This window comes from Phyllobates terribilis, unplaced genomic scaffold, assembly GCF_046119375.1.
Source record: "Phyllobates terribilis strain yellow unplaced genomic scaffold, ASM4611937v1 Scaffold_9__5_contigs__length_417890890, whole genome shotgun sequence".
NCBI lineage: Eukaryota > Metazoa > Chordata > Amphibia > Anura > Dendrobatidae > Phyllobates > Phyllobates terribilis.
In genome coordinates, this window is record NW_027362769.1 from 277573417 (window position 1) to 277600025 (window position 26609).

The window sequence follows — 26609 nt, forward strand, 5'->3', positions numbered from 1 at the left end:
AAAATGGCAATAATAAATTAGGAAATGATAACCCTTATTCCTTTCAAGAAGTTTAAAAGATTAATTTTATAAACCAAAACATTGATAACTTTTTTTTTTACTCATAGGTCATTCAAGAGAAGAGAGTGTGGATGAAAGGATTAGACATTGCAATGAAAGATTGCTGTTGGAGAGGATTGATAGGGAGCATACAAAACTTCTTCGGTGAGCTTGCAAAACAGAAGAATGTTTGATCTGATTTTTATTGTTAATAAAAGCAGAAGTCTTTATAAGAATTATTTAATCTGTTTTATCCTTCAGGAATTTATTTCCATTGTGTTTAATCTTGAATAAAGAAATGTTTGGTATTCAAAGAACACTGAACCTATTCATGAATGATCGAGTATACAAGCAATGTACACTAGTGTTTGACAACTCTTGAGAATTCTCCATATTTTTGAATAAATTTGACTTAAAACTATACTAAAGTTTTTCCACTTCAGAAAAGTAGCAATTCTATTTGTATAGTGCCAACATATTCCGCAGCGCTTTACAATCAAAGGGGTTGTCCACAACTAGGACAACCCACTTCTTAAACTAAATGTTTGGCCCCGATTAAAAAAAAAACAACCAAAAAACTATACTCCTCTCCCATGCCGGCTCCTTTCCAGCTATAATACGTTGGAATGACACGTGATGCCCGGCACCCAGTCACTTCTGGCATCACTGTGTCTCAGCCTTTGGACAAATTGAACATGAAGAACAAGTCCGAGTTGCAGCTGATCCAGGACTTCCTCTTCATGTTCATTTCCACAGGAGGTGGGGAAAAAGTGCACTTAAATGCGCTAAATTAGTCTAAAGTTCAGTATGCAAGTATTATGCTAGCATAGTATACTTACCGTATTTTTCGGACTCTAAGACACACTTTCTTCTATATATATACACAGTACAGACCAAAAGTTTGGACACACCTCATTTAAAGATTTTTCTGTATTTTCATGACTATGAAAATTGTACATTCACACTGAAGGCATCAAAACTATGAATTAACACGTGTAATTATATACTAATACAAATTCTAACAGTCTATTCAGTAGGACTATCAGCTTTGTATCCACCAGACTTCTGCACAACACAACTGATGGTCCCAACCCCATTTATAAGGCAAGAAATCCCACTTATTAAACCTGACAGGGCACACCTGTGAAGTGAAAACCATTTCCGGTGACTACCTCTTGAAGCTCATCAAGAGAATGCCAAGAGTGTGCAAAGCAGTCATCAAAGCAAAAGGTGGCTACTTTGAAGAACCTAGAATATAAGACATATTTTCAGTTGTTTCACACTTTTTTGTTAAGTATATAATTCCACATGTGTTAATTCATAGTTTTGATGCCTTCAGTGTGAATGTACAATTTTCATAGTCATGAAAATACAGAAAAATCTTTAAATGACAAGGTATGTCCAAACTTTTGGTCTGTAATAAATATATATACACATACCTACCTCTGGCAAGCACATGGAGGGCTGTGCGGCCCTCCAAAGAAATGCCAAACCACGCCATTACTGACCCACTGCCAAACCGGTCATGCTGAAGGATGTTGCGGGCAGCAGATCGCTCTCCACGGCTTCTCCAGACTCTGTCACGTCTGTCACATGTGCTCAGTGTGAACCTGCTTTCATCTGTGAAGAGCACAGGGCGCCAGTGGCGACTTTTCCAATCCTGGTGTTCTGTGGCAAATGCCTAGCCCCCTGCACGGTGTTGGGCTGTCAGCACAACCCCCATCTGTGGATGTCTGGCCCCTCATACCACCCTCATGGAGTCGTTTTCTAACCGTTTGTGCAGACACATGCACATTTGTGGCCTGCTGGAGGTCATTTTGCAGGGCTCTGGCAATGCTCCTCCTGTTCCTTCTTGCACAAAGGCGGAGGTAACGGTCCTGCTGCTGGGTTGTTGCCCGTCTACGGCCCCCTCCACGTCTCCTGGTAGCACCTCCAGCCTCTGGACACTACGCTGACAGACACAGCAAACCTTGTTGCCACAGCTCGCATTGATGTGCCATCCTGGATGAGATGCACTACCTGAGCAACTTCTGTGGGTTGTAGAGTCTGTCTCATGCTACCTCGAGTGTGAAAGCGCAACCAACATTCAAAAGTGACCAAAACATCAGCCAGAAAGCATTGGTACTGAGATGTGGTCTGTGGTCCCCACCTGCAGAACCACTCCTTTATTGAGGGTGTCTTGATAATTGCCAATAATTTCCATCTATTGTCTATTCCATTTGCACAACAGCATGTGAAATTGATTGTCAATCAGTGTTGCTTCCTAAGTGGACAGTTTGATTTCACAGAAGTTTGATTTACTTGGTGTTTTATTCTGTTGTTTAAGTGCTCCCTTTATTTTTTTGAGCTGTGTATATAAAATTGTTTGCACAATGCACTTTATAAAATTCTAGTGCACTTTATTGCGTTATAATCTGCTGACAAAGCATGAACACATAAGAAGAGACTGTTGATTGGGAACCACGGAATAGGTGGACCTAGAGGTGTTGCATGGACTAGGTTGGCTTTTGTTGTATTATAGCTATTTTGTGCTTTTTAAATGTTTTTAATCTTTTTTGTGGCATACCTTGTTTTTTATTAAATAAAAATTTGTGAGGTGATCACTATTGTACCTACATATCTCTTGTCCTCTTCTTTGCCCAAGAGCTGTGTTGGTTTGGCGCCAGACATAGTGTTTACCTATGGCCAAAAAGTTTGTTTGGTCTCATCTGACCACAGCACCTTCCTGCATACATTTGGGGAGTCTCTCATATATTTTGGCAAACTCAAAACAAGCCTTACAATTTTTGTGTGTAAGGTAAAGGCTGTCAATAGTGACCGCGACATCGCAGGGCATCGCAGAGGCAGTGAGCTTCCTCTGTGCTCCCATCAGCTCAACGCGATGTAATGGTCTCCATGGTGACCCCAGGTCCCAAGATGGCCGCGGGGTCACCCAGGCATGGTGACCTGTAAGCTGCTGCTAAGAGCATGAGCTGACACGCTTCCTCCTTGCATGTCAATCGCTGATTTGATGCCCTGCAATGCAGAAGCATTGCAGAGTTTCAGATCAGCGATTTGACAGTGTAAAGATGATGTTGATGTCCTATCTTGGAACAATATGAAAAAGTAAAAAAAAAATGTTATTGTTAAAATATAACAAAAAAATATATATTTTTTTACATATTTGGTGTCAGCGCTTCTGGAAAGACCCAGCCTATAAAACTGTCAGGAAACCGTAAAAAAATAGAAATAAACGAGGCAAAAAATTACGCTTTATTATCATAAAGCCGAACAGAAAGTGCAATAAAACGCGTTCAAAAAGACTAATGTAAATTAACTGAAAACGTCATATTGTCCCGCATAAAAACAGCTGCCATACAGTTCAGTCAGCGGAAAAATAAAAGTTACAGCTCTTTTTCTATAAAATAGTTTTTGTGTAAAAGCCCCAAAACATAAAGATATAAATGTGGTATCGCTGCATTTGCACTGACCCAAAGAATAAAGATGCCTTATCTATTTTACCACACGCCGAATGGCATAAAAAATAAATAAATAAATAAAATTCAATTCCTGAATTGCTGGTGTTTTGTTTATTCTGCCTCCTAAACATCAGAATATAAAACGATCAAAACATGTTATGTGCCTGAAAATGGGACCAATAAAACAGTCAACTCGTCCCCTAAAAAAACAAGCCCTCATGTCGCTGTCGGCTGAAAAATGGAAATATTATAGCTATCAAAATATGGCGAAGCAAAAACTAATTTTTGCATAAAAATAAAGCATATTTTAGTGTGTGACAACTGCCAAACAGAAAAACCCGATATAAATCTGGTATCTCTTTAATCGCACCGACTCGAAGAATAAAGTCGTCTAATCACATATAAAAAAAAAAATAAAACCAATTTTTCACATGCTGTTGGTTTGTGCTTTCGGCCTCCCAAAGATTGCAGTAAGGCTCTGCTCACATTTATCCTGCGCTGAGCGCTTACACCGGGGTTTTCATGTAAATCTCTAAAATACGTGATTCAGACCTAACCCCGGCGGAAGGTTCTATATAATGAGGCAGATGGAGGCACTGTAGAATGCCATCTGTGTTGTGATCCGGCGGTGTCCGTCTTTTTAGGTGTGCATAAAAGTGCTGTCGGCCACAGTTTTGTGCACTTCTGAAAAGGAGTACACCGCTGAACAGAGGCCAGACTGAGTCCAGAGTGACTTTGCTGCCTCATTATAGTGAATGGATCCGTCTGGGGTTTTATCTATAATGTCACTCTGAGATTTAGATGGAAACCCCAATGTAAGTGCTTAACGTAGAGCGCTTGATAAATGTGATCCAAAATATTATGTAAAATGTTCCCAATAAAAGCTTCAGCTGAATACACAAAAAAAGCCTCTACTCAGGTCCGTCATCTGTTATCATAAATATACGGGGCTTCCACTTAACTGGTAGTACAAAGGCTCTGGAAAAGCGCTATGGCTCCTCGCCCCCGACCCCTTAAGGAAATTCAGCGAATTGCGCGCTCCCAAATCCAAATGCACCCCTCCCTTCTGAGCCCTAGTGTTTTGTAAACCACACATAGCGTCCACATGCTTGGCATTTGTGTAACAATGAGAGCCGGTCTAATTTACGGGTGCTTTTCTCCAGAAGCATGAACTGGGCCCAATGTACAGCCACTACACCGTACTAGTCACTACAACAGCAGTTTTGCAATTTTCACTTAGCAACATCCACTACTGGGTCATTCCATGTCCAGTGAACCAATGAATATTACCACTATAGTTTTAATTCTTTTGAGAATTTGTTCTCTGGTAATACTGTGTTAGAGGATGCAAAATGTGAAGAAAAAAAATTCTATAAATTTTAGGGTTTTTTTTAAATGTAATTTTCAAAGTTGTGAAAAAAATGTGAATTTCTGTGTTGCATGGCTTTACGTTTCTCCTCATAAGTCAGGCAAGAAACAAGATAGGGAAATGGGAAAAACACTGTTCAACTCAAAACAGTACAGGCTTTCAACATATATGTAACAAGAGTATCTTTGTTAATATTTTACTCATGCATAATCAGAATTTCAAAACGCATTTCCTAAAAACCACATGCTCCTAGCCACATCTGTACCAAAATTCAAGTTGGGCTCTTAATGGGATCATACTTATAAAAAATAACAAAAAGCAACCCCTATATAAACAGTGTCAATTCTAAAATCTTTAATTCAGATCTGTTCAGCCTGTGGTCTAAAAGTGTATGGTCTAGGTTTTCCAAATAAAAAACATGTGTTTTTTTTTTTTTTTTGATATTGGGGGGGTGAGGGATGCTTCGGTTGCTTCTTCACACGACGAACAGCTGACTGGTCCATGAGATGAGCTTGAAATCTTCCCATTCAGATTGCTCTCCACCAATCCAGTCACATCTCCAAGATCTGCCCAGTAACGGAGACAACCTGAGCAGATTCTAGAAAGGGGAGTATCATAAACACCCTAGAAGGGCTGTGGAATATAGCAATAATTAAAATAAAAAAATGAACAAATGAATAAATACCTGAAGGGGAAAATTAGGGGGTTAAAGTGTGAAGTATTATTTTTTTTAAAGTGAGAGAGGCATTAACACTAGGACTACTGGACTCGTGACCCCGCCTAGAACTACTGAAAGAGTCATTTTGACTCCTTGCTTGTTTTCGTTTATTTTTAGAGTTTCATTTGTGGTTATTTATTAATAATTATATTTTTTGTAATATATTATTATTGTGAGATCCAACAGTAATGCTTTTGATTGTTTTTTTTCTGCTTTTCTTATTTTTCTACAGAAAATAACAATAATTATAATAGACGTTTTTCAAACATTTTTTTTTATTCAAGTGCACACATATAAACAACAACTGAAGAACAAAAAGCAGAGAAAATGTAGGTGGAGGAGCATAAAAATGAAAATATGGCGCAGAATTCACCTTCTAAACATTTGGTGTTTCGCATTTTAGGCATTGCCTTTGATTTATGGCAGTACATTGCCCACACAAAGACTTACCACAAGTCTTACAATTTCCGACAGATCTATTTTTCTTGCACTTTTCTTTGATCTGGCAAAATTTTGTTTGAACCATCACTTCTGAGCATGTAGAAACTTGGGACGTGGAACCCTTTTCCCTATCTGTGACATAAGGACCACTCAACTCTCTCACAAGCGTTTGCAAAAATGCCTTGCGTGACATTTTTTGGTGGGTAATCTCCTTGAATATTATCCATGCATTTATACCCGCAAAGTCTAAGCCATTTTCAAATGCATGAACAGGCCATCTCCTTGTGCATGTTCGTGTGGTATATTTTCGTGCCATCTGATCCACTACATCTACTCCATATTTTGTTTCATTGTAAAACTTTACCGTTTCTGTAGTTTTTTTAGCGGAATCAGACGTAACAACAACATCTGGATGGACGGAACTCAAAATGACAACATTTTTGTTGGGCTTTCCTTGATATACTGTAAGTGTAAAATTGTCTTCATTTCTAAACACTTTAGTGTTGTACAATTCCTCTTTCATGGATTTTATTTCTTTAGGCACTTCTCGCCTTATCTTGTTCAGTGTTCCCACGATGGTTGTTCCTTTGCTTTTTAGCTGTTTAGCTAATTTTACTGAAGTAAAATAATTATCGGTTGTAACATTGCGACCTTTTTTCAAAAACGGGTCCAATAACTTCATTACCACATGGTCAGCTAAACGGTCCTCAGCACGGCGTGTGTCATCTTTGCCTAGATAAGGGAAGCCATTTGCCAGATATTTGCTCCTCTTATCAACAGCTAGCCAATATTTGTGGCCATATTTATCTGGTTTGGAAGGCATGCACTGCGTGAATGGACACCTAGTTTTGCTTGGGAAAAGTTGCTCATCCACCGTTATGTATGGGCCAGGTTTGTAACACGCAATACAATTTTCAATAAACCTGTCCCACACAGTAGAAAATAGAGCAAACTTGTCCGTTTGCAGTCTCTCCGATCGAGTAGATTTCTCATCAAATCTGAGAAACCTCATAATTTCAACAAAGCGGTCCCTAGACATTGTCGTTTTGCAAAACGGTATTCCCCAGTCATTACACCAAATACTGCTAATCGAGTGACGGTTCGTGCCAGATATTCCACGAGCATAGAATATCGCAATGAATGCATCTAGCTCCTCATCAGATAGAGTAAACTGTAAATTATTGTTCCTGCATGCTTCTGCAAGCGTACAGTTCTTTATATGTGTCAATATATATGAATCAAAAAATAAACGCCATGCGCTCAAAGGACTATCGATAATGATATTTCTTCTGGCGTATCCTGTAGGGCCAGGTGCTTCTCGAAGAATATTTTGGCTGTCACGCCTACCAGGCAAGTGTTCTCCAATTTCAACAGGTTTCCATTGAATACCATCCGCTGAAACTAGTATTCCTTCAGATTCGCCTTCTCTGGTGTTTGTTGTTGCATTACCTTCGCCGCCATCGTTATCTGTTGTTCTTTCATTTCTGGGACGTTTTGCTGATTTTTTCTGTCCACGACCAGGAGGATGGTCACGAGGCAACATAACTGCATGAGCCCGATCCCCAGTTGATGTGCTTGGAATATCTGTAAAAAAGTTGATGAATATTTAGAATTTTTGTTTTGTAAGGGTCCGTGCACACTGGCTGGATTAGCGGCGGAATATCCGACCGGATATTCTCACCACAATCCGGCCCGTACCTGTCCGCTCAGGTACAGAGCGGAGTTTCATACCTGAAGCTCCGCTCCGAACCCCGGGCTGGAGCCGCTGTCTGGGACGGAGCCGTGCTCGCGCGTAAGCAAGCGCTGCTCTGTCCCTGACAGCGGCTCCAGCCCGGGGTTCGGAGCGGAGCTTCAGGCATGAGCGGGCAGGTACGGCCTGTATTGCGGCAAGAATATCCAGATGGCTATTCAGCCAGAATTCTGCTAGTGTGCACAGGCCCTAACTCAGTGTGTGGAAGAACAAATAAATACACATAACTACTTACCTTCTGGATTTGTTCCTTCTGAGTCTTCAGATTCACTTGATATGTTCTGAGGAATGAAATCTTCATCACTGTCAGAATCAAATACATGTTCCTGCAATTCGGATTCCGATTCATCCTCCGGTATGGATTGCAAAGTAGCCAGAATATCCTGAGGCTTTATCAAACGTCTTCTCTCCATATTCCTCACAAATTCCATAATTCTATATAGTTCCCTGCTGAAAAATAGAAATGAAATGAAAACTAAAAGAAATAATAACTGTTCTGCCACCTTCAAAAGTAGGTGGGCTGAATCAGTTGACAGAAAGCTAAACTATTTCATAACAATTCATACCTGTATGAGTCTTCAGAGTTCGTATGTCTGCGTCTGTTCTCTTTGTCTCTTCAGCTGAACTGAAAGTAAAGTTACTATCCAGAATACTGTCTCCTGCTAGGACCTTAGAAAAACACCACCCTTCATTAGCATAAGATAAGAGCCTAGAGTAAACAAGCTATTTTGTTCAGCATTACACAGTAATACAAGCAGGTAAAACACAAGGAAAATGTGAAAAGTTGACATGTAAATTGAACTACATCTATATGAACATCAGGATAAATAAGACAGAGTGAAAAAATTATGCACAAAACTTTATAGCAACATTTAGTGACAAAAGGACCTCAAAATATAGTAGGGAGTCAAAATGACTCCCTTCAGTAGTTCTTGGTAAATTTTGAAAAAAACGCGCAAATTTTTCACCAAAATTATTTATTCTCACAAAATCTTTTTTCACATCATATTTGAGGAAAAGTCACCGAGTTTCAAGCCGGAATTCTGAAAAATGTAGTCACAGAAGAGAAATAAAAAACGAAAGGAGTCAAAATGACTCCATCAGTAGTTCTAGTGTTAAAGGGACTCTGCAATACCACACTTTCATTCCATGGAGTGAAACAGAAATAAAAACAAGAATTTTTTCATTCAGACTTGACAGTGAAGTCCATGAAATGATTGAAGATGACACAACATTGGCGATGGATGACATAATTGGTTATGTGACCTGTGAATTTGATCAGCACTGGTGGCTGGCTAATGGACTCTTCAAAGATTATGGTAATGAAGAAGTAGAAGTGACTTTTTTGCTTCTTTCTGGTCCATCCACATCCTTTGTATATCCAAGAAAACCAGATATATTAAAAGTAAACAAAAATCAGATATTAACTCAGGTGGACCCAAACACCATAACAGCTGTACATACTCTGACACAAAAGGAAATCGCCATTGGATTAAATCTTGACCAGTAGAAGGGACAAATTGATGAAAAAAGCTTAGTTTAAAGACTTACTATTTTTGTTCACGCTGCTAAATTTTGTTTTTGTCACTTGTGTGTCAGGTGTGACAGACAGTCGTTCTGGATTCAGCTGTAGAAGGTCATTGCGCTTGGCTCTGTGGCACCTTCTTGATCTTTTCATCTCTGTTGTGTAGTGATATCCTTCTCCCTCTAGGACCTAGCAGTGACCTCCACCTTCTGCTGCTAATTGACACATCCTTGCTGGATGTTTAAATACATTGAGTCTCTCCAGAGAGTTGCCAGTGATGGCTCTATTTTCCTCTGTCCATGCTTGAAGTACTAGTAGTTGGCTAGTATCTTCTTTGAGTTCCCTTGAAGGATAGTTGGCATGATCTCTCTGGTGTCTTCTCAAGCTAATTGTATTCCCTTGTCTGTTTACCTGTTTGTCTTTAGTTGTAGTGGGGGCTGACTAGTACTCACCCTGTCCCCTCCCTATCTACGGCCTATTACTAGGGGCAGTCAGGGATTAGGTTTCCTGCTCGGCGATCCGTGCGAAACCTATTTAGGGACATTAAGGGAGTCAGGGTGTTGTCAGATCTGCCTAGGGGTCTCCAATTCCCCTTTCCCTAGTGTTTGGGCTTCCTCCCCCTCTTCCCGCCATTGTGCATTTAGTCTTTCCCTCACCTTTCTTGACAGTTTTATTTGAAAGCTTAATGATTTAACTACTATACTGTTTAATAACTTGAAAAAGGACATGCCTAGTGTCGTAATAATAAAAAAATTATATAAATTTAAATATTTAAAATAGGGTTGCTTTTACTTTAGTATTAAACATCTGTTTAGAATGAGACTGTATTTAGAAAATCACACTTAAAAATATGATCCTAAGGAGAGCCCAACTTAAATCTTTTTACATATGTAACCAAGAGCTCAAGTAACACACATGCCTTGTTTGAAAATTTTATAATATATTGTTTTTTTCAAAATTGCGCTTCAAATTTTGAATTTGACTCCTCAAAAACTTAATATCAACAAACATAATCTTGTGACATCAAATTAAAGCCCGTACCGTTTTAAACAAAACAGTGCCTTTCCCATCTCTTTGCCTTATTTCTAACCTGAGATATGATAAAAAAAAGTAACATCATACAAGCCCAAAATCATTCTCTTCAAAACTTTAGAAAGCTATAAAAAATTAATGCAAAACTTTTTTTTGTAATTCACTAAAGTAGCACTTCAAAAAAATCAAAGAAAAAAAAAACCGAAGACGTCGGCTTAAAAAAAAAAATCAGATTTGGATCACTCTACATGGAATGACCCTACTGCTTGTTTCTGGAAGATACCCATACAGTCAAAATTGTCACTACACCTGTAGATAAATTCCTGAAGGGGTATAATTTCCAAAATGCGGTCACTTTGAGGGGGGATTCTGCTTTTCTAGCACTTAGGGGCTCTGTAGATGGAGTCTGTAAATTATTCTGGGAAAATCTGTGCATCTGGAGGCAAATAGCGCTCATTCCCAATCGAGTCTCGCCGTGTGGCTAAGCAGTACTGTACAGCCACATATGGGGTATTTCTACATTCAATGGAAATTGTGGGACAAATTTTGATGCCATTTTGACCATTTCCCAATGTGAAAATATAAAATCTGTGGCTAACGCAAAATTTCTCCTTCCCCCATGACTGCACCACGGAGAGAGGGGATCCGCCCTTCAAGGACAGGAAACCTACAGATAAAAGGGCGGTACCTCTCTCCCGCATCAGTTGGTTTCCTGTCCTTGACACCTCCTGATGACGTGGCGCCGCAAAGCATGACTGGGAAACCAGTCTGTGCAGGCACGAGCGTCCCACCCGCAGGTGCAGGGGAGGAAGGTCGCACCGGTACACCGCAGGCGCTATGGTAGGGTTCCCAGAGCCTTAAAAGACAGCTGGGAACGCCAGTAAATGCTTCTCTGAAGCTCTGGCATGCTGTCTTGGAGGATGAGTGACCAGGAGCTACTTGAGTTGCAAGTTCTGCATCCTCAGTCGTCACCACCGCCGCCAGCTCAGCGCAAAAAGAAACGGGAAGAGACTGGACACCAGGATCTCCGAGAGCGGGATAACAGTGGAAGCCGGCGCTGTGGCAGATCGTTGCAGCGCAGCAAAGACTCCACTTCAGCATCTACCAGGAGGACCTCGTCTACAAAGATGGCTCCACCTCCTGAAATGGTATCCTCTCTTCCGTCAGATTGGTAAGTGATCTTCGTGAAAGTCCACCTTGTAATTAGGGCCCCCCCCTCTCTTTTTTTCTTTTATTAGGGAAGAAAGAGTACAGGCAAAACTAAGAATGGGACCTGTGCACTGTGCATGGAAGTCTTACTCGCTACTTGGGATAAAAGACTCTGCAGTTCCTGTATAGAGCAGACCATATGTGAGGAAACTCACCCGTTCGATGACCCTGCGTGTTCCTTTTGGGAGAAAGCGCCAAAACTGGACGTCGCGATTGCTAAAACCTCAAAGAAGTTCTCCCTCCCATTTGAGGACATGGGTGTCTTAAAAGACCCCATGGAAAAAAAAGCAGATACCTTCCTAAAGGGTTCCTGGTAAGCCGCTGGGGGGGGTTAAAACCTGCAGTAGCTGCTACATGTACGGTCAGGTCATTAATGGCCTAGCTAGACCAGCTTGAAACACACCTGCGACAGAAAACGTCTAGCGACACAATACTGGAATCCATCCCGGTAATGAAAGGGGCAGCAGCCTTCCTAGCTGACGCCTCGGCGGACTCTGTCAGATTCAGAGCTAGGGCGACAATGCTTGCTAACGCGGCCAGGCGAGCCCTCTGGCTTAAATGTTGGCCTGGGGACCTACAAACAAAATAGAGATTGTGATCCAGAAAACTGGGGACAATAAAAACCGGTTCCCTCTCCTATCTAACACTGCTTACAGGAAGCCCTATCGAAGCAAAAGGTTTATCCACAGAAAGCCCCCTAAAGATCAGGATAAGTGGGAGGACAGGAGAAGGAAAACCAAAGGGTTCCTATTCAACAAATCCCCTAATGATAGCCTTCCCCCCACCTGGGGAAAACCCTCATTGGGAGGGCTTTCTGCTATCAGAATTTCTCCCGGCCTGGGAAACAATATCCAACAGCTCATGGATTCTGAACCTAATAAAATCAGGTCTGAAATTCCAGTTCCTCTAATTTCCACAGCCAAACTTTGTATTAACCCCCAAAAGGTCCTCAAACGAGGAGCAGCTGGCCGTAGAGCAAGAAATCCAAGGACTGATAGGGAAAGCGGTCCGTCAGGAGGTCCCGACGGGGAAAAAAGGCGAAGGCTTCTAGTCTCCGCTATTCCTGAGGAAGAAACCAGATGGGACTTAAAGATCGATTATGAATTTAAAAAAGCTGAACAGGCTTTTGAAGGTGGAAGCCTTCAAGATGGAGACAATAAAATAATCAGTGAAAATGCTGTTTCCCGATTGTTTCATGGCCGTTGTGGATTTAAAGAACACCTATTATCACGTCCCCATACACAAAGATTACCAGAAATTCCTCAGAGAATCAGTTCCCATAGGTAGAGTGGTCAAACACTATCAATACACAGCCCTCCCATTCGGCATTGCCATAGCCCCAAGGGTATTCACTAAAGTTATTGCGGAGGTGAATGCACATCTAAGGGAACAGACCATCCTAGTCGTTCCATACTTGGACGACTTTCTGGTAATAGGCAGTTCCTTCCTGCACTGCAGAACCCATCTAGAAAAGGTCATGGATTCCTTGACATACTTAGGATGGCTTTTGAATCTGAAAAAATCCAAAACAGAGCCATGCCAGATACAGGAATATCAAGGCACCGTGTTGGATTCAAAAAGACAAGAGTGTCGTCTCCTGACAGGGAAAATTCACAAGATCATAGACCAAATATCGCAGGCAAGGACCCACCCGTCTATGACCCTACGGAAAGCCATGTCCCTTCTAGGCTCCCTGACTGAGTGTTTTTCGGCCGTCCAATGGGCCCAAATACACATCGGGGCCCTGCAGTGGGTAATCTTAAAGGTAGAAAAATCTCTAAAAGGGCATATGGAAGGGCAGATAATGCTATCAGCAGAAACCACCCTTTCCCTAGAGTGGTGGGGGAAGATAGACAATCTAACCCGGGGTATTCCATGAGCAATCCCCACACCTGAAATCCTGACCACAGACTCAAGCCCCGGGGGCTGGGGGGCGCACCTCAACAATCTTTTAGCTCAGTGGTCTGGACAGAACATCTGAAGCCAGTTTCCTCAAACATGAAGGAGCTTCTAGTCGTAGAGTTTGCACTACGGGAATTCATACACACACTCCAAGGCCACCATGTGAGGGTGTTCTCGGACAACAGAGTAGTAGTAGCGTACCTGAACCACCAGGGGGGTACCTGGTCCCATTCTCTGATGCAAGTGACGGAGGTCATCTTTCAATTAGCTGAGGAAAAGTTACAATCCCTTTCAGCCCTGCACATAAAAGGGATAGAAAATCTCACGGCAGACTTCCTGAGCCGGACACAGCTAAGACAGGGCGAGTGGGAGTTAAATCAGTCTGTTTTCCAACAGATTGTACAAATGTGGGGACGTCCTTCCATACACCTGTTCGCCAACAGTCGGAACAAGAAAACTGACTAATTCTGCTCTCTAGACCCCAAAGGGAACCCCATAGCTTTAGATGCCTTTATGATCCCATGGAGTCACCCTCTAGCTTACGGTTTTCCTCTGACTGCCCTGATTCCGGCTGTTCTGAGGAAAATCAGGGAAGAGAAAGCAAGAATAATCTTGATAGCCGCCTTCTGGCCAAAGAAGGCTTGGTTTTCTTGGCTGAGGATTATGTCAGTCTCCGACCCATTGGTTCTTCCGTAGCTTCCAGACCTTCTTTCGCAGGGTCCGGTACTTCATCCTCGGGTATCAAACTTACACTTGCCAGCCTGGAATTTGAGAGGGCTCTTCTGAAGTACAAAGGATTTTCCTCAAATCTCATCACCACACTACTTGAAAGTAGGAAATCCATGACCACCAAATTTTACGGGAAAACTTGGAGGAAGTTCCTTTCAGTCTCAGGTTCCAGGCTAGGAGGGGAGGTTCCATTAACAGCTATCCTAGAATTCTTACAGAGGGGTTTGGAACAGGGCCTGGCCACAAGTACCTTGAAAGTCCAAGTTGCGGTGCTGGGAGCCCTATACAACTTTGATCTGGCTAGGGATAGATGGGTATCTAGGTTCATAAAGGCATCATCCTGATCCCGACCCATCCCCTCTCGAAATACTGCCCCTTGGGATTTAAACTTGGTCCTTTCAGCTTTAACAAATTCCCCTTTTGAACCTCTGTCAGGAGCGTCCCTAAAAATCCTATCCCTCAAAACAGCGTTTTTAGTAGCTCTCACATCTGCACGTAGGGTCAGGCCCTATCTGCAGGCCCTCCCTTCACACAAATCTTGGAGGATAGGGTTTCTCTGAGAACTGACCCTGCCTACCTACCAAAAGTGTCGTCAAGATTCCACAGGTCTCAGGAAATCATCCTCCCTTCTTTTTGCCCCAATCCTAGGAATAAGAAAGAGAGAGAATTGCATACGCTAGATGTCAGGAGGTGCCTAATCCGTTACCTAGAGGTGACACGAGTGTAGGGAGGATAGTTCTCTTTGTTTTCTTTCAGGGCCCTCGTAAGGGGAAAAAAGCTTCTAAGGGCACGCTGGCCAGATGGATAAGGGAAGCCATCACACTATCGTACTCCTCACTCGGAGAAGCTGCCCCGGAGATACTGAAGGCCCACTCAGCAGGAGCGGTTGCAGCCTCCTGAGCGGAGAAGGCCGGTGCCACAATAGAGCAGGTATGTAGAGCGGCAACCTGGTCTTCCCCCTCTACTTTCTTCAATCTCTACCGGCTAGACTTGACCTCTTCTTTAGACCTTACTTTCGGGAGAAGGGTTCTGGAAGCTGTGGTCCCCCCTAATGATTCACTTCTCTATAATTCTCTCCGTGGTGCCGTCATGGGGGAAGGAGAAAGACGTAGTTACTTACCGGCGACGGGATTTCTCAGAGCCCATGACGGCACCCGTACATTTCCTCCCTTTACGTGTGGGTGCTCAAACTTATTAGTTGCCTGTTTGTAGCCACATGGTGTTTCTGATAAGTTCTTAAAATGTTAAATTTTGTGTTACTAATCTTTTGGTCCTCTCATGTTCTATAAACTGATGCGGGAGAGAGGTACCACCCTTTTATCTGTAGGTTTCCTGTCCTTGAAGGGTGGATCCCCTCTCTCTGTGGTGCCGTCATGGGCTCTGAGAAATCCCGTTACCAGTAACGTGGTGGTAAAAATGCAATTATTTTTTCTTCACCGCCCAATGATCTTAAATACTGTAGCACACCTGGGGTGTCAATATGACACTGCATCCCTAGATGAATTCGTTGAGATGTGTAGTTTGTAAAATGGGGTCACTTATGATGAGTTCGGCTGTTCTGGCATCTCAGGGGCTCTACCAATGTGATATGGCACCCCCAAACCAGTCCAGCAAAATCGGAACTCCAATATAGGTCTTCTTCCCTTCTGAGCTTTGCATTGTGCTTCAAAAGTAATTATCAACCACATGTGGGGGTATCTGCGTACTCAAGAGAAATTGCACAACAAATTTTAGGGTCCATTTTCTCTTGTTAACCTTGTTAAAGTGAAAAATTTGGGTCCAAAAAACATTTTTGTGGGAAAAAATGTGATTTTATGTTTTATTTTCACGACTCAATGTTATAAACTTCTGTGAAGCACCAGGGGATTCAAGGTGTTCATCACACATCCATACAAGTTTCCTGAGGGGTCTATTTTCCAGAATGGTGTCACTTGTGGTGGGTTTCCATTGTTTAGGCACATCAGGGGCTCTTCAAATGCGACAAAGCGTCTGATAATTATGCCAGCAAATCTTACATTGAAAGTCAAATGGCGCTCCTTCCCTTCCGTGCTTTGCCGTGCGCCCAAACAGTAGTTTTCTCCCACATATGGGGTATCTGTGAGCTCAGGAGAAATTGCACAACAAGTTTTGGGGTCTATTTTCTCCTGTTACCTTTGTGAAAAAGTTGTGTTCATGTTTTTTTTCCACATTCCATTAATTCCTGTAAAGCACCTGAAGGGTTAGTAAAATTCTTGAATGTGTTTTAGAGCACCTTGACGAGTACAGTTTTTAGAATGGTGTCACATTTGGGTATTTTCTGTCATATAAACTCCTCACTTCAAATGTTATGTCCCTAAAAAAAATGGTTTTGTAAATTTTGTTGGAAAAATGAGAAATCACTGGTCTATTTTTAACCTTTATGTCTTCTGAACATAAAGAAATTGCTGCAAAAATTGTGCTGATGTAAAGTAGACATGTGGTAATTGTTATTTTTGAGCTACAGGGTGGGCCATTTATATGGATACACCTAAATAAAATGGGAATGGTTGGTGATATCAACTTCCTGTATTTGTGACACATTAGTATATGGGAGTGGGAAAACTTTTCCAGATGGGTGGTGAGCATGGCGGCCATTTTGAAGTCGGCCATTTTGGATCCAACTTTATTTTTTTCAATGGGAAGAGTGTCACGTGACACATCAAACTTATTGAGAATTTCATAAGAAAAACAATGGTTTGCTTGGTTTTAACGTAACTTTATTCTTTCATGAGTTATTTACAAGTTTCTCTTTGTTTACAGCCATTGACATGTCGCAGAGGTTAACACGTGAGGAGCGGATAGAAATTGTGTTGATGTCTGGTGAACGCAGTACCCGGGTCATTGCAGCAGATTTCAATGCAAGACACCCTACGAGACCACTCATCTCCCATGCTACAGTTAGCAAACTGCTTGCTAAATTTCGTGGAACAGGTTCAGTTTTGGATTTGCCAAAATATGGACGCAAAAAAACTGTCACTAATGAAGAAACATCAGTGGCTGTCCTAGCTTCATTCAGCAAGAGCCCACAGCGTAGCACTCGCCGCATGTCACTAGAGAGTGGCATCAGTCGAACATCCCTTCGGCGGATATTAGCTACTCAAAAATGGCACCCTTGGAAAATCTAGCTGCTGCAGGATGTCAACGAGGATGACCCAGATCGGCTCACTGAATTTGCAGAATGGGCGAAACAAAAATTAGAACAGGACCCTCAGTTTACACAGAACATTATGTTCAGTGATGAGGCAAACTTTTTTGTGAATGGTGAAGTTAACAAACAAAACCACCGCTATTGATCTGACACTAACCCACAGTGGATAGGTCCCTCCAAGACTGTTGGAACACAAAAAATGATGGTATGGTGTGATATATGGGGTACAAAGTTAGTGGGGCCATTCTTCACCAATGGAAACCTCACTGCCACTGGATATCTGAAATTGCTAGATGATGATGTGTTGCCCTCTTTATGCACTGAAGATGGCACATTCCCTGAGTTTTTCCAACAAGATGGTGCACCACCACATTATGGGTGTCAGGTCCGAGCATTCCTACATGAGCAGTTTCCTGGAAAGTGGATTGGTCGTCGTGGGCCAGTTGAAGGGCCACCAAAGTCTCCCGATCTGACCCCCTTAGACTTTTATCTTTGGGGTCATCTGAAGGCAATGGTCTATGCTTTGAAGATACGAGATGTGCAGCGTCTCAATCAACGGATACTGGAAGCCTGTGCTAGCATTTCTTCTGCGGTGTTGCTATCACTGTGTCAAGAGTGGGAAAAGAGGGTTGCATTGACAATCCAACACAATGGGCAGCACTTAGAACACATTTTATAAGTGGTCATAAACTTGTAAATAACTCATGAAAGAATAAAGTTACGTTAAAATCTAGCACACCATTGTTTTTCTCATGAAATTCTCAATAGGTTTGATGTGTCACATGACCCTCTTCCCATTGAAAAAATAAAGTTGGATCCAAAATGGCCGACTTAAAAATGGCCGCCATGGTCACCATCCTTCTGGAAAAGTTTTCCTCGCTGTTTCTTTCTCCTTCGCTGTTTCTTTCTCCCTCGCTGTTTCTTTCTCCCTCGCTCTTTCTTTCTCCCTCGCTCTTTCCTTCTCCCTCGCTCTTTCCTTCTCCCTCGCTCTTTCCTTCTCTCTCGCTCTTCTCTCTCGCTCTTTCCTTCTCTCTCGCTCTTTCCTTCTCTCTCGCTCTTTCCTTCTCTCTCGCTCTTTCCTTCTCTCTCGCTCTTTCCTTCTCTCTCGCTCTTTCCTTCTCTCTCGCTCTTTCCTTCTCTCTCGCTCTTTCCTTCTCTCTCGCTCTTTCCTTCTCTCTCGCTCTTTCTTTCTCTCTCGCTCTTTCTTTCCCTCTCGCTCTTTCTTTCTCTCTCGCTCTTTCTCACTCTTTCTTTCTCGCTCGCTCTTTCTTTCTCGCTCGCTCTTTCTTTCTCGCTCGCTCTTTCTTTCTCTGTCGCTCTTTCTTTCTCTGTCGCTCTTTCTTTCTTTCTCGCTATTTCTTTCTCTCTCGTGCTCTCTCTCTCGCTCTTTCTGTCTCCGGTGTTCAGCACCAGACACTAGTTCCGGTTCGCTCCTCTCTAATGACCTTTTTAACCCGTCTAACTTCCTAACAAAAAGAATGGTTTCAAAAATTGATTTACAGTAGACCTTTGGCAAATGTTATTTATTAACCATTTTGTGTGATATAACAATTTGGTTTAACCCCTTAACCCCCGAGGGTGGTTTGCACGTTAATGACCAGGCCAATTTTTACAATTCTGACCACTGTCACTTTGAGGTAATTACTCTGGAACGCTTCAACGGATTCCCCTGATTCTGAGATTTTTTCGTGACATATTGTACTTCATGATAGTGGTAAAATTTCTTCGATATCACTTGAGTTTATTTGTGAAAAAAAAACGGAAATTTGGCGAAAATTTTGAAAATTTTGCAATTTTCAAAATTTGAATTTTTATGCCCTTAAATCAGAGTGATATGTCACTCAAAAGAGTTAATAAATAACATTTCCCACATGTCTACTTTACAATAGCACAATTTTGGAACCAAATTTTTTTTTTGTTAGGGAGCTATAAGGGTTAAAAGTTGACCAGCGGTTTCTCATTTTTCCAACAAAATTTACAAAACCATTTTTTTAGGGACCACATCACATTTGAAGTCACTTTGAGAGGTCTTTATGACAGAAAATACCCAAAAGTGACACCATTCTAAAAACTGCACCCCTCAAGGTGCTCAAAACCACATTGAAGAACTTTATTAACCCTTCACGTGCTTCACAGGAATTTTTGGAATGTGGAAGAAAAAAATGAACATTTAACTTCTCACAAAAATGTTACTTTAGACCCAATTTTTTTTATTTTCACAGGGGTAACAAGAAAAAATGGACCCCAAAATTTGTTGTGCCATTTCCCCTTGGCACGCAGATACCCCATATGTGGGGAAAAAGTACTGTTTGGGCGCACGGCAGGGCTCGGAAGGGAAGGAGCGCCATTTGACTTTTTGATTGTAAAATTTGCTTGAATAATTAGCGGGCGCCATGTTGCGTTTGGAGAGCCCCTGTGTGCCCAAACATTGGAGCTCCCCCACAAGTGACCCCATTTTGGAAACTAGATCCCACAAGGCACCTATCTAGATGCATAGTGAGCACTTGGAACCCCCAGGTGCTTCACAAATTGATTCGTAAAAACGAAAAAGTGAAAAAAAAAACACTTTTTCATTTTTATGAATCAATTTGTGAAGCACCTGGGGGTTCCAAGTGCGCACTATGCATCTAGATAGGTGCCTTGGGGGGTCTAGTTTCCAAAATGGGGTCACATGTGGGGGAGCTCCAATGTTTGGGTACACAGGGACTCTCCAAATGCAACATGGTATCCGCTAACAAATTGTCGGCTCAAATTGTTAGCGGACACCATGTTACGTTTGGAGAGCCCTGTGTGCCCAAACATTGGAGCTCCCCCACATGTGACCCCATTTTGGAAACTAGACCCCCCAAGGCACCTATCTAGATGCATAGTGAGCACTTGGAACCCCCAGGTGCTTCACAAATTGATTCATAAAAATGAAAGTGTTTTTTTTTCGCTTTTTCATTTTTACGAATCAATTTGTGAAGCACCTGGGGGTTCCAAGTGCTCACTATGCATCTAGATAGGTGCCTTGGGGGGTCTAGTTTCCAAAATGGGGTCACTTGTGGGGGAGCTCCAATGTTTGGGCACACAGGGACTCTCCAAATGCAACATGGTATCCGCTAACAAATTGAATGGAAAATCGGCTCAAATTGCTAGCGGACACCATGTTGCGTTTGGAGAGCCCCTGTGTGCCCAAACATTGGAGCTCCCCCACAAGTGACCCCATTTTGGAAACTAGACCCCACAAGGCACCTATCTAGATGCATAGTGAGCACTTGGAACCCCCAGGTGCTTCACAAATTGATTCATAAAAATGAAAAAGTGTTTTTTTTTTCACTTTTTCATTTTTACGAATCAATTTGTGAAGCACCTGGGGGTTCCAAGTGCTCACTATGCATCTAGATAGGTGCCATGGGGGGGGCTAGTTTCCAAAATGGGGTCACTTGTGGGGGAGCTCCAATGTTTAGGCACGCAGGGGCTCTCCAAACGCAACATGACGTCCGGTAACAATTTGAGCCGATTTTCCATTCAATTTGTTAGCGGACACCATGTCGCGTTTGGAGAGCCCCTGATGTGCGTAAACAGTGGAGCTCCCCCACAAGTGACCCCATTTTGGAAACTATACCCCTCAAGGATTTTATTAAGGTGTATAGTGAACATTTTGAACCCAGAGGTACGACACAGAATTTGATAACATTAGGTCATCATATTGAATAAGTTGTCATTACTCTTGAGCGCAAGTGCTCGCTACTTGAGTTTGCATCGGGTACTCAGGTATGCACCATGTACAGCGTGTGCTCGAGTGAAATGCTCGAGTCCCTGCTCCGCATGTTTCACGGTTATTAGACACCCCAAAAAAAACATGCAGGGATCGCTCGTGTATGGCAGGCAATCCCCGCAAAGTTTTTTTTGGCCGCGAAGCATATGGGGCGGAGACTCGAGCATGTCACTCAAATACCCACGATACTCAATGCATACTAGAGCACCCGATGCAAACTCAAGTAGCGAGCACTTGCGCTCAACACTAGTCGCCATATCGTCATCTTTTTTTTCTTACTTTTGAAAAAAATCCCAACCCTAACCCCAAACCCAGCCCTAACCCTAGCCCAACCCTAACCCGAGAGTTTATTTTTTACGCCGTTCCTCGTGCGGTATAAGTCATTAGACAACTTTATTCTTCGGGTCGGTGAGACTACAGCGATACCAGAATCATGTGGGGTTTTTATGACTGACAGCTCTCACACACTAAAAGACGCATTTTTTGTAAAATGTAGTTTTTGCATCCCCATATTTTGAGAGCTATAATTTTTCCAGATTTTGGCTGACAGTCATGTGATGGCTCGTTTTTTGCAGGATGAGTTGACGTTGTTATTGGTGCCATTTTCAGGCACGTGACATTTTTTGATCGCTTTCTATTCCGATTTTTGGGAGGCAGAATAAACAAAAACCAACAATTCAGGAATTGTTTTTTTTTTTTTTTTTTTATTCTGTTCCGCGTGTGGTAAAATTCATAAGGCAGCTTTATTCTTCGGGTCAGTACGTTTACAGCGGTACCACATTTATATCGTTTTTCTATGTTTTGCACTTTTACATAATAAAAGCAATTTTATAGAAAAAATTATTTTTTTAGCATAGCTTTATTCTGAGAGCTATAACTTTTATATTTTTCGGCTGATGGAGCTGTATGGTGGCTTGTTTTTTGCGGGACGAGATGACGTTTTCAGCGGTACCATTGTTATTTATATTTGTATTTTTGATCGCGTGTTATTCCATTTTTTGTTTGGCGGTATGATGATAAAGCATTGTTTTTTGCTTCGTTTTTTATTTTTATTTTTTACCATGTTCACTGAAGGGGTTAACTAGTGGGACAGTTTTATAGGTCAGGTTGTTCCGGACGCGGCGATACCAAATATGTGTACTTTTTTTTTTTTTTTTTTTTTTATAATAATATTTATTGATGGGTACATTATATTTTTATTTTTGGTGGATTATTTATTTATTTTTAAATATTTTTGCAATTATTATTATTTTTTTTTTTTCACTTTCTGATAATTTAAATATTTTTTTACTTTGTCCCACTATGGGACTTTCACTTTTTTTTCTCTGATCGCCTGCATGGCACAGGAATGCAGCACCATCCCTGTGCCATGCAGGCTGTCAGCGCTGGACAGGGAGAAGATAGTTTGGAGATGCACTGCGCATGTCCAAACAATCTTCCTGCTGTCTGGTGACCCGGATGTTGTCATGACTACATCGGGTCGTCATGGCAACATCCTGGAAGCCACGGCATTCAGCGCTGGAGGCCGGAAGAGGAGGTGAGTATCGGCGATCACCTCCCCTTGCCTCCGCAATGCTGCGATAGGCTGCGATCGACTTCGATCGCAGTATCGCGGGGGTTAATGTGCTGGGAGCTTGAGGTAACGAACAGATGGCCGGACATTCTCTTTCAGGATTTTTTGGTAGACAGCAGAATTCATGGTTCCGTTTACCACAGCAAAGTCTTCCAGGTCCTGAAGCAGCAAAACAGCCCCAGACCATCACACTACCACCACCATATTGTACTGTTGGTGTGATGTTCCTTTTCTGAAATGTTGTGTTACTTCTGCGCCAGATTTAATGGGACATACACCTTCCAAAAAGTTCAACTTTTGTCTTGTCAGTCCAAAGAGTACTCTCCCAAAAGTCTTGGTGATCATCGAGATGTTTTATGGCAAAACTGAGGTGAGCCTTTATGATTTTTTTGCTCAGCAGTGGTTTTCTCTGCTCCCACCTGGGAATGGAGCGGGTCCGGTGCTACGCTACTGTGGTTGCAAGTGCTGTCATTGTCCTGACCCTGGAGGCGGAGCTACTACGCTTGCAGGGAAATGGTCCCAACCTTGTGGAGTATCGCGTTCTGGTGTTGTGGGATGTTTGATGACGCAGAACGCTGTTGTCTGGTACTGAGCAGTGGTGCGATTATGTTCTGTCTGCTGCTGTAGCTAGCAGGGAGTTGCTGTCTGGGGTTGATTGGGAGGTAATCAATACCTGATCATTAGGTGGGCTATTTAACCCTGTTCAGTCCTTTGCGGTTTATTGCAGTTTGCAGTTCCCTATGTGCTTGGTGGTAAGTGGTGCTTGCATTATGTTTTGCTATCTTTTCAGGGGTTTTCTCATTTTTTCTTCTGGTTTCACTTCCTGAGGTTCTTGCAGGGGTACTCACCTGGTCCTCAACTAGGCACCAGCCGGGTCACCAGACGCCAACTGTCCGTTGACAGTGGGACTGGGAAAGGCTCTGTCAAAGTCCCCCTTCCATTTACTGGGAGCTGGGTAAAGAGACTTCCCGGCCCTCAAGCGCTCGCCTAGCTGGGCAGCTTGTGCCAAGTGTGCTGTTGGGGTAATTTTGGTCGGCTGGCCACTCCTGGGAAGGTTCACCACTGTTCCATGTCTTCGCCATTTGTGGATAATGGCTCCTAGTGTGGCTCGCTTGAGTCCCAAAGCTTTCAAAATGGCTTTATAACCTTTTTCAGACATAGATCTTTATTTCTTTGTTTCTTATTTGTTTCTGAATTTCTCTGATTTGCAGCATGATGTCTAGGTTTTTTGAGGATCTTTTAGTCTACTTCACTTTGTCAGGCAGCTCCTGTTTAAAGCGCACCTGTCAGCAGGATTGTGCTTAATAAAACCACATGGACTGTCAGATGGGCACCGTTAAACTGAGTAAAATGATACTTGGATTAATGAAAGCCGTCCAGTGATTCTTTTATAATCTTTATTTTCATGTTTGCCATTATGATATGCTCGTTCTCTGAGGCGGAACTTTAGGGAGGGGCTGTAGCTGGTGCGCTCATTATGTATCTCTGGCCTCTGACAGGTCACTGTGCTTTCAGTGACCTGCCTACTGTTATAAATATTGCCTGTGTAATTTCTGTTCAAAAGTGAAAATTTACATCTCCCAATATGGCCGCCTAAGCCCGCGCATGCACAGTAGTATCTTTTGGTTGCCGAGATGCTACTGCGCACGAGCGGGCGTCATTTTGCTTGAGGAAAAAGAATTTGGGTGCAGCAATATGGCGCTGAGCATGCGCAGTAGCATCTCTCGGCAATCAAGAAAAATACTACAGCGCGGCAAATTTCTTTATCCTCTAGCAAAATGGCGCCCGCGCGTGCGCAGTAACATCAGCCATATTGAAGGATGTAAATTTTCACTTTTGAGCAGAAATTACACAGGCAATATTTAAATCAGTAGGCAGATCACTTAAAACACAGTGACCTGTCAGAGGCCAGAGATAGGCATACATAATGAGCGCACCAGCTATAGCCCCTCCCCAAAGTCCCACCCCAGAGCGCGAGCATATCATTATGGCAGACATGAAAATAAAGTTTATAAAAGAATCGCTGGACGGATTTCATCAAGCAAGGTATCATATTAATCAGTATAACTGCGCCCACCTGACAGTGTATGTAGTTTACTAAGCACAATCCTGCTGACAGGTGCGCTTTAAGTGATTATTTGATTGAGAATAGGTGTGGCAGTAATGTGTATTTATGCATGTGCTGAAAGTCTCTTGGCTGGCTACAAAAAGCTTTTACTTTGATACTTTTTAAAAGGGGGTGCTCCAAGGTACTAACCATGCAGGGTGCCCAAACATTTACATGCCACTGTGTGTATACATATATATGTGTATGTACAGGTGCTTCTCACAAAATTAGAATATCATCAAAAAGTAAATTTATTTCAGTTCTTCAATATAAAAAGTGAAACTCATATTATATAGAGTCATTACAAACAGAGTGATCTATTTCAAGTGTTTATTTTGGTTAATGTTGATGATTATGGCTTACAGCCAATAAAAACACAAAAGTCATTATCTCAGTAAATTAGAATAATTAACAAAAAACACCTGCAAAGGCTTCCTATGCTTTTAAAAAGGTCCCTTAGTCTGTTTCAGTAGGCTCCACAATCATGGAGAAGACTGCTGACTTGACAGATGTCCAGAAGGCAGTCATTGACACACTCCACAAGGAGGGTAAGCCACAAAAGGTCATTGCTAAAGAAGCTGTTCACAGAGTGCTGTATCGAAACATATTAATGGAAAGTTGAGTGGAAGGAAAAAGTGTGGTAGAAAAAGGTGCACAAGCAACTGGTATAACCACAGCCTTGAAAGGATTAAGAAAAGACCATTCAAAAATTTAGGAGAGATTCGCAAGGAGTGGACTGCTGCCTGAGTCATTGCTTCAAGAGATACCACACACAGACGTATCCAGGACAATAGGGTTCAAGTGTCGCATTCCTTGTGTCAAGCTACTCATGACCAATAGACAACGCCAGAAGCGTCTTACCTGGGCCAAGGAGAAAAAGACCTGGACTGTTGCTCAGTGGTCCAAGGTGGTGTTTTCAGATGAAAGTAAATTTTGCATTTCATTTGGAAATCAAGGTCCCAGAGTCTGGAGGAAGAGTGGAGAGGCACACAATCCAAGCTGCTTGAGGTCTAGTGTGAAGTTTACACAATCAGTGATGGTTTGGGGAGCCATGTCATCTGCTGGTCTAAGTACACTGTGTTTTTTCAAGACCAAAGTCAGCGCAGCCTTCTACCAGGAAATTTTAGAGCACTTCATGCTTCCCTCTGCCCACAAGCTTTTTGGAGATGGAAATTTCATTCTCCGCCAGGGCTTGGCACCTGTCCACACTGCCAAAAGTGCCAATACCTGGTTTGAAAACAACAGTATCACTGTGCTTGATTGTCCAGCAAACTAACCTGACCTTAACCCCATAGAGAATCTATGGGGTATTGTCAAGAGGAAGATGAGACACCAGACCAGGGCTGTGGAGTCGGAGTCGTGGAAAATGAGTCGGAGACTATTTTGGTGGAGTCGGTATAAAATGGACCAACTCCGACTCCTAAAATATATAATAAATTGGGTACAGTAGTTAAATGCAGTTTGTGGGGAATATTTTTTCATAAGAATTTGGGAAAGTTATGAAATGTCCTATAAATGTCTGTCCTAGTCCTGATCTAAGGGTCTAGACTTTTATCTGAGATGAATCTGTGTTACAGTAAATTGATCACTTAAACATGAGCCATGTATGAGGGAATCAGTCGTGGAGTCTGAGTTGGAGTCTGTGTCATAGAAATTGAGGAGTCGGAGGTTTGGCTTACCGACTCCACAGCCCTGCACCAGACCCAACAATGCAGATGAGCTGAAGGCTGCTATCAAAGCAACCTGGGCTTCCATAACACCTCAGCAATGCCACAGGCCTCCATGCCATGATGCAGTATTTGATGCAGAAGGAACCCCGACAAAGTATTGA

The 26609-nt window shown here is 42.4% G+C and overlaps 1 protein-coding gene across 4 annotated transcripts in view; it reads left to right on the plus strand.

Annotated features, from left to right (window-relative positions):
* Positions 1 to 26609, plus strand: part of TNRC18 (trinucleotide repeat containing 18) — a 739821-nt gene that overhangs the window by 120066 nt on the left and 593146 nt on the right. For all 4 annotated transcript variants that reach the window (XM_073647819.1, XM_073647820.1, XM_073647817.1 and 1 more), the window contains exon 5: positions 108 to 204. In XM_073647819.1, coding sequence (XP_073503920.1) covers positions 108 to 204 — 97 coding nt within the window. The remainder of the gene's footprint in view (positions 1 to 107; positions 205 to 26609) is intronic.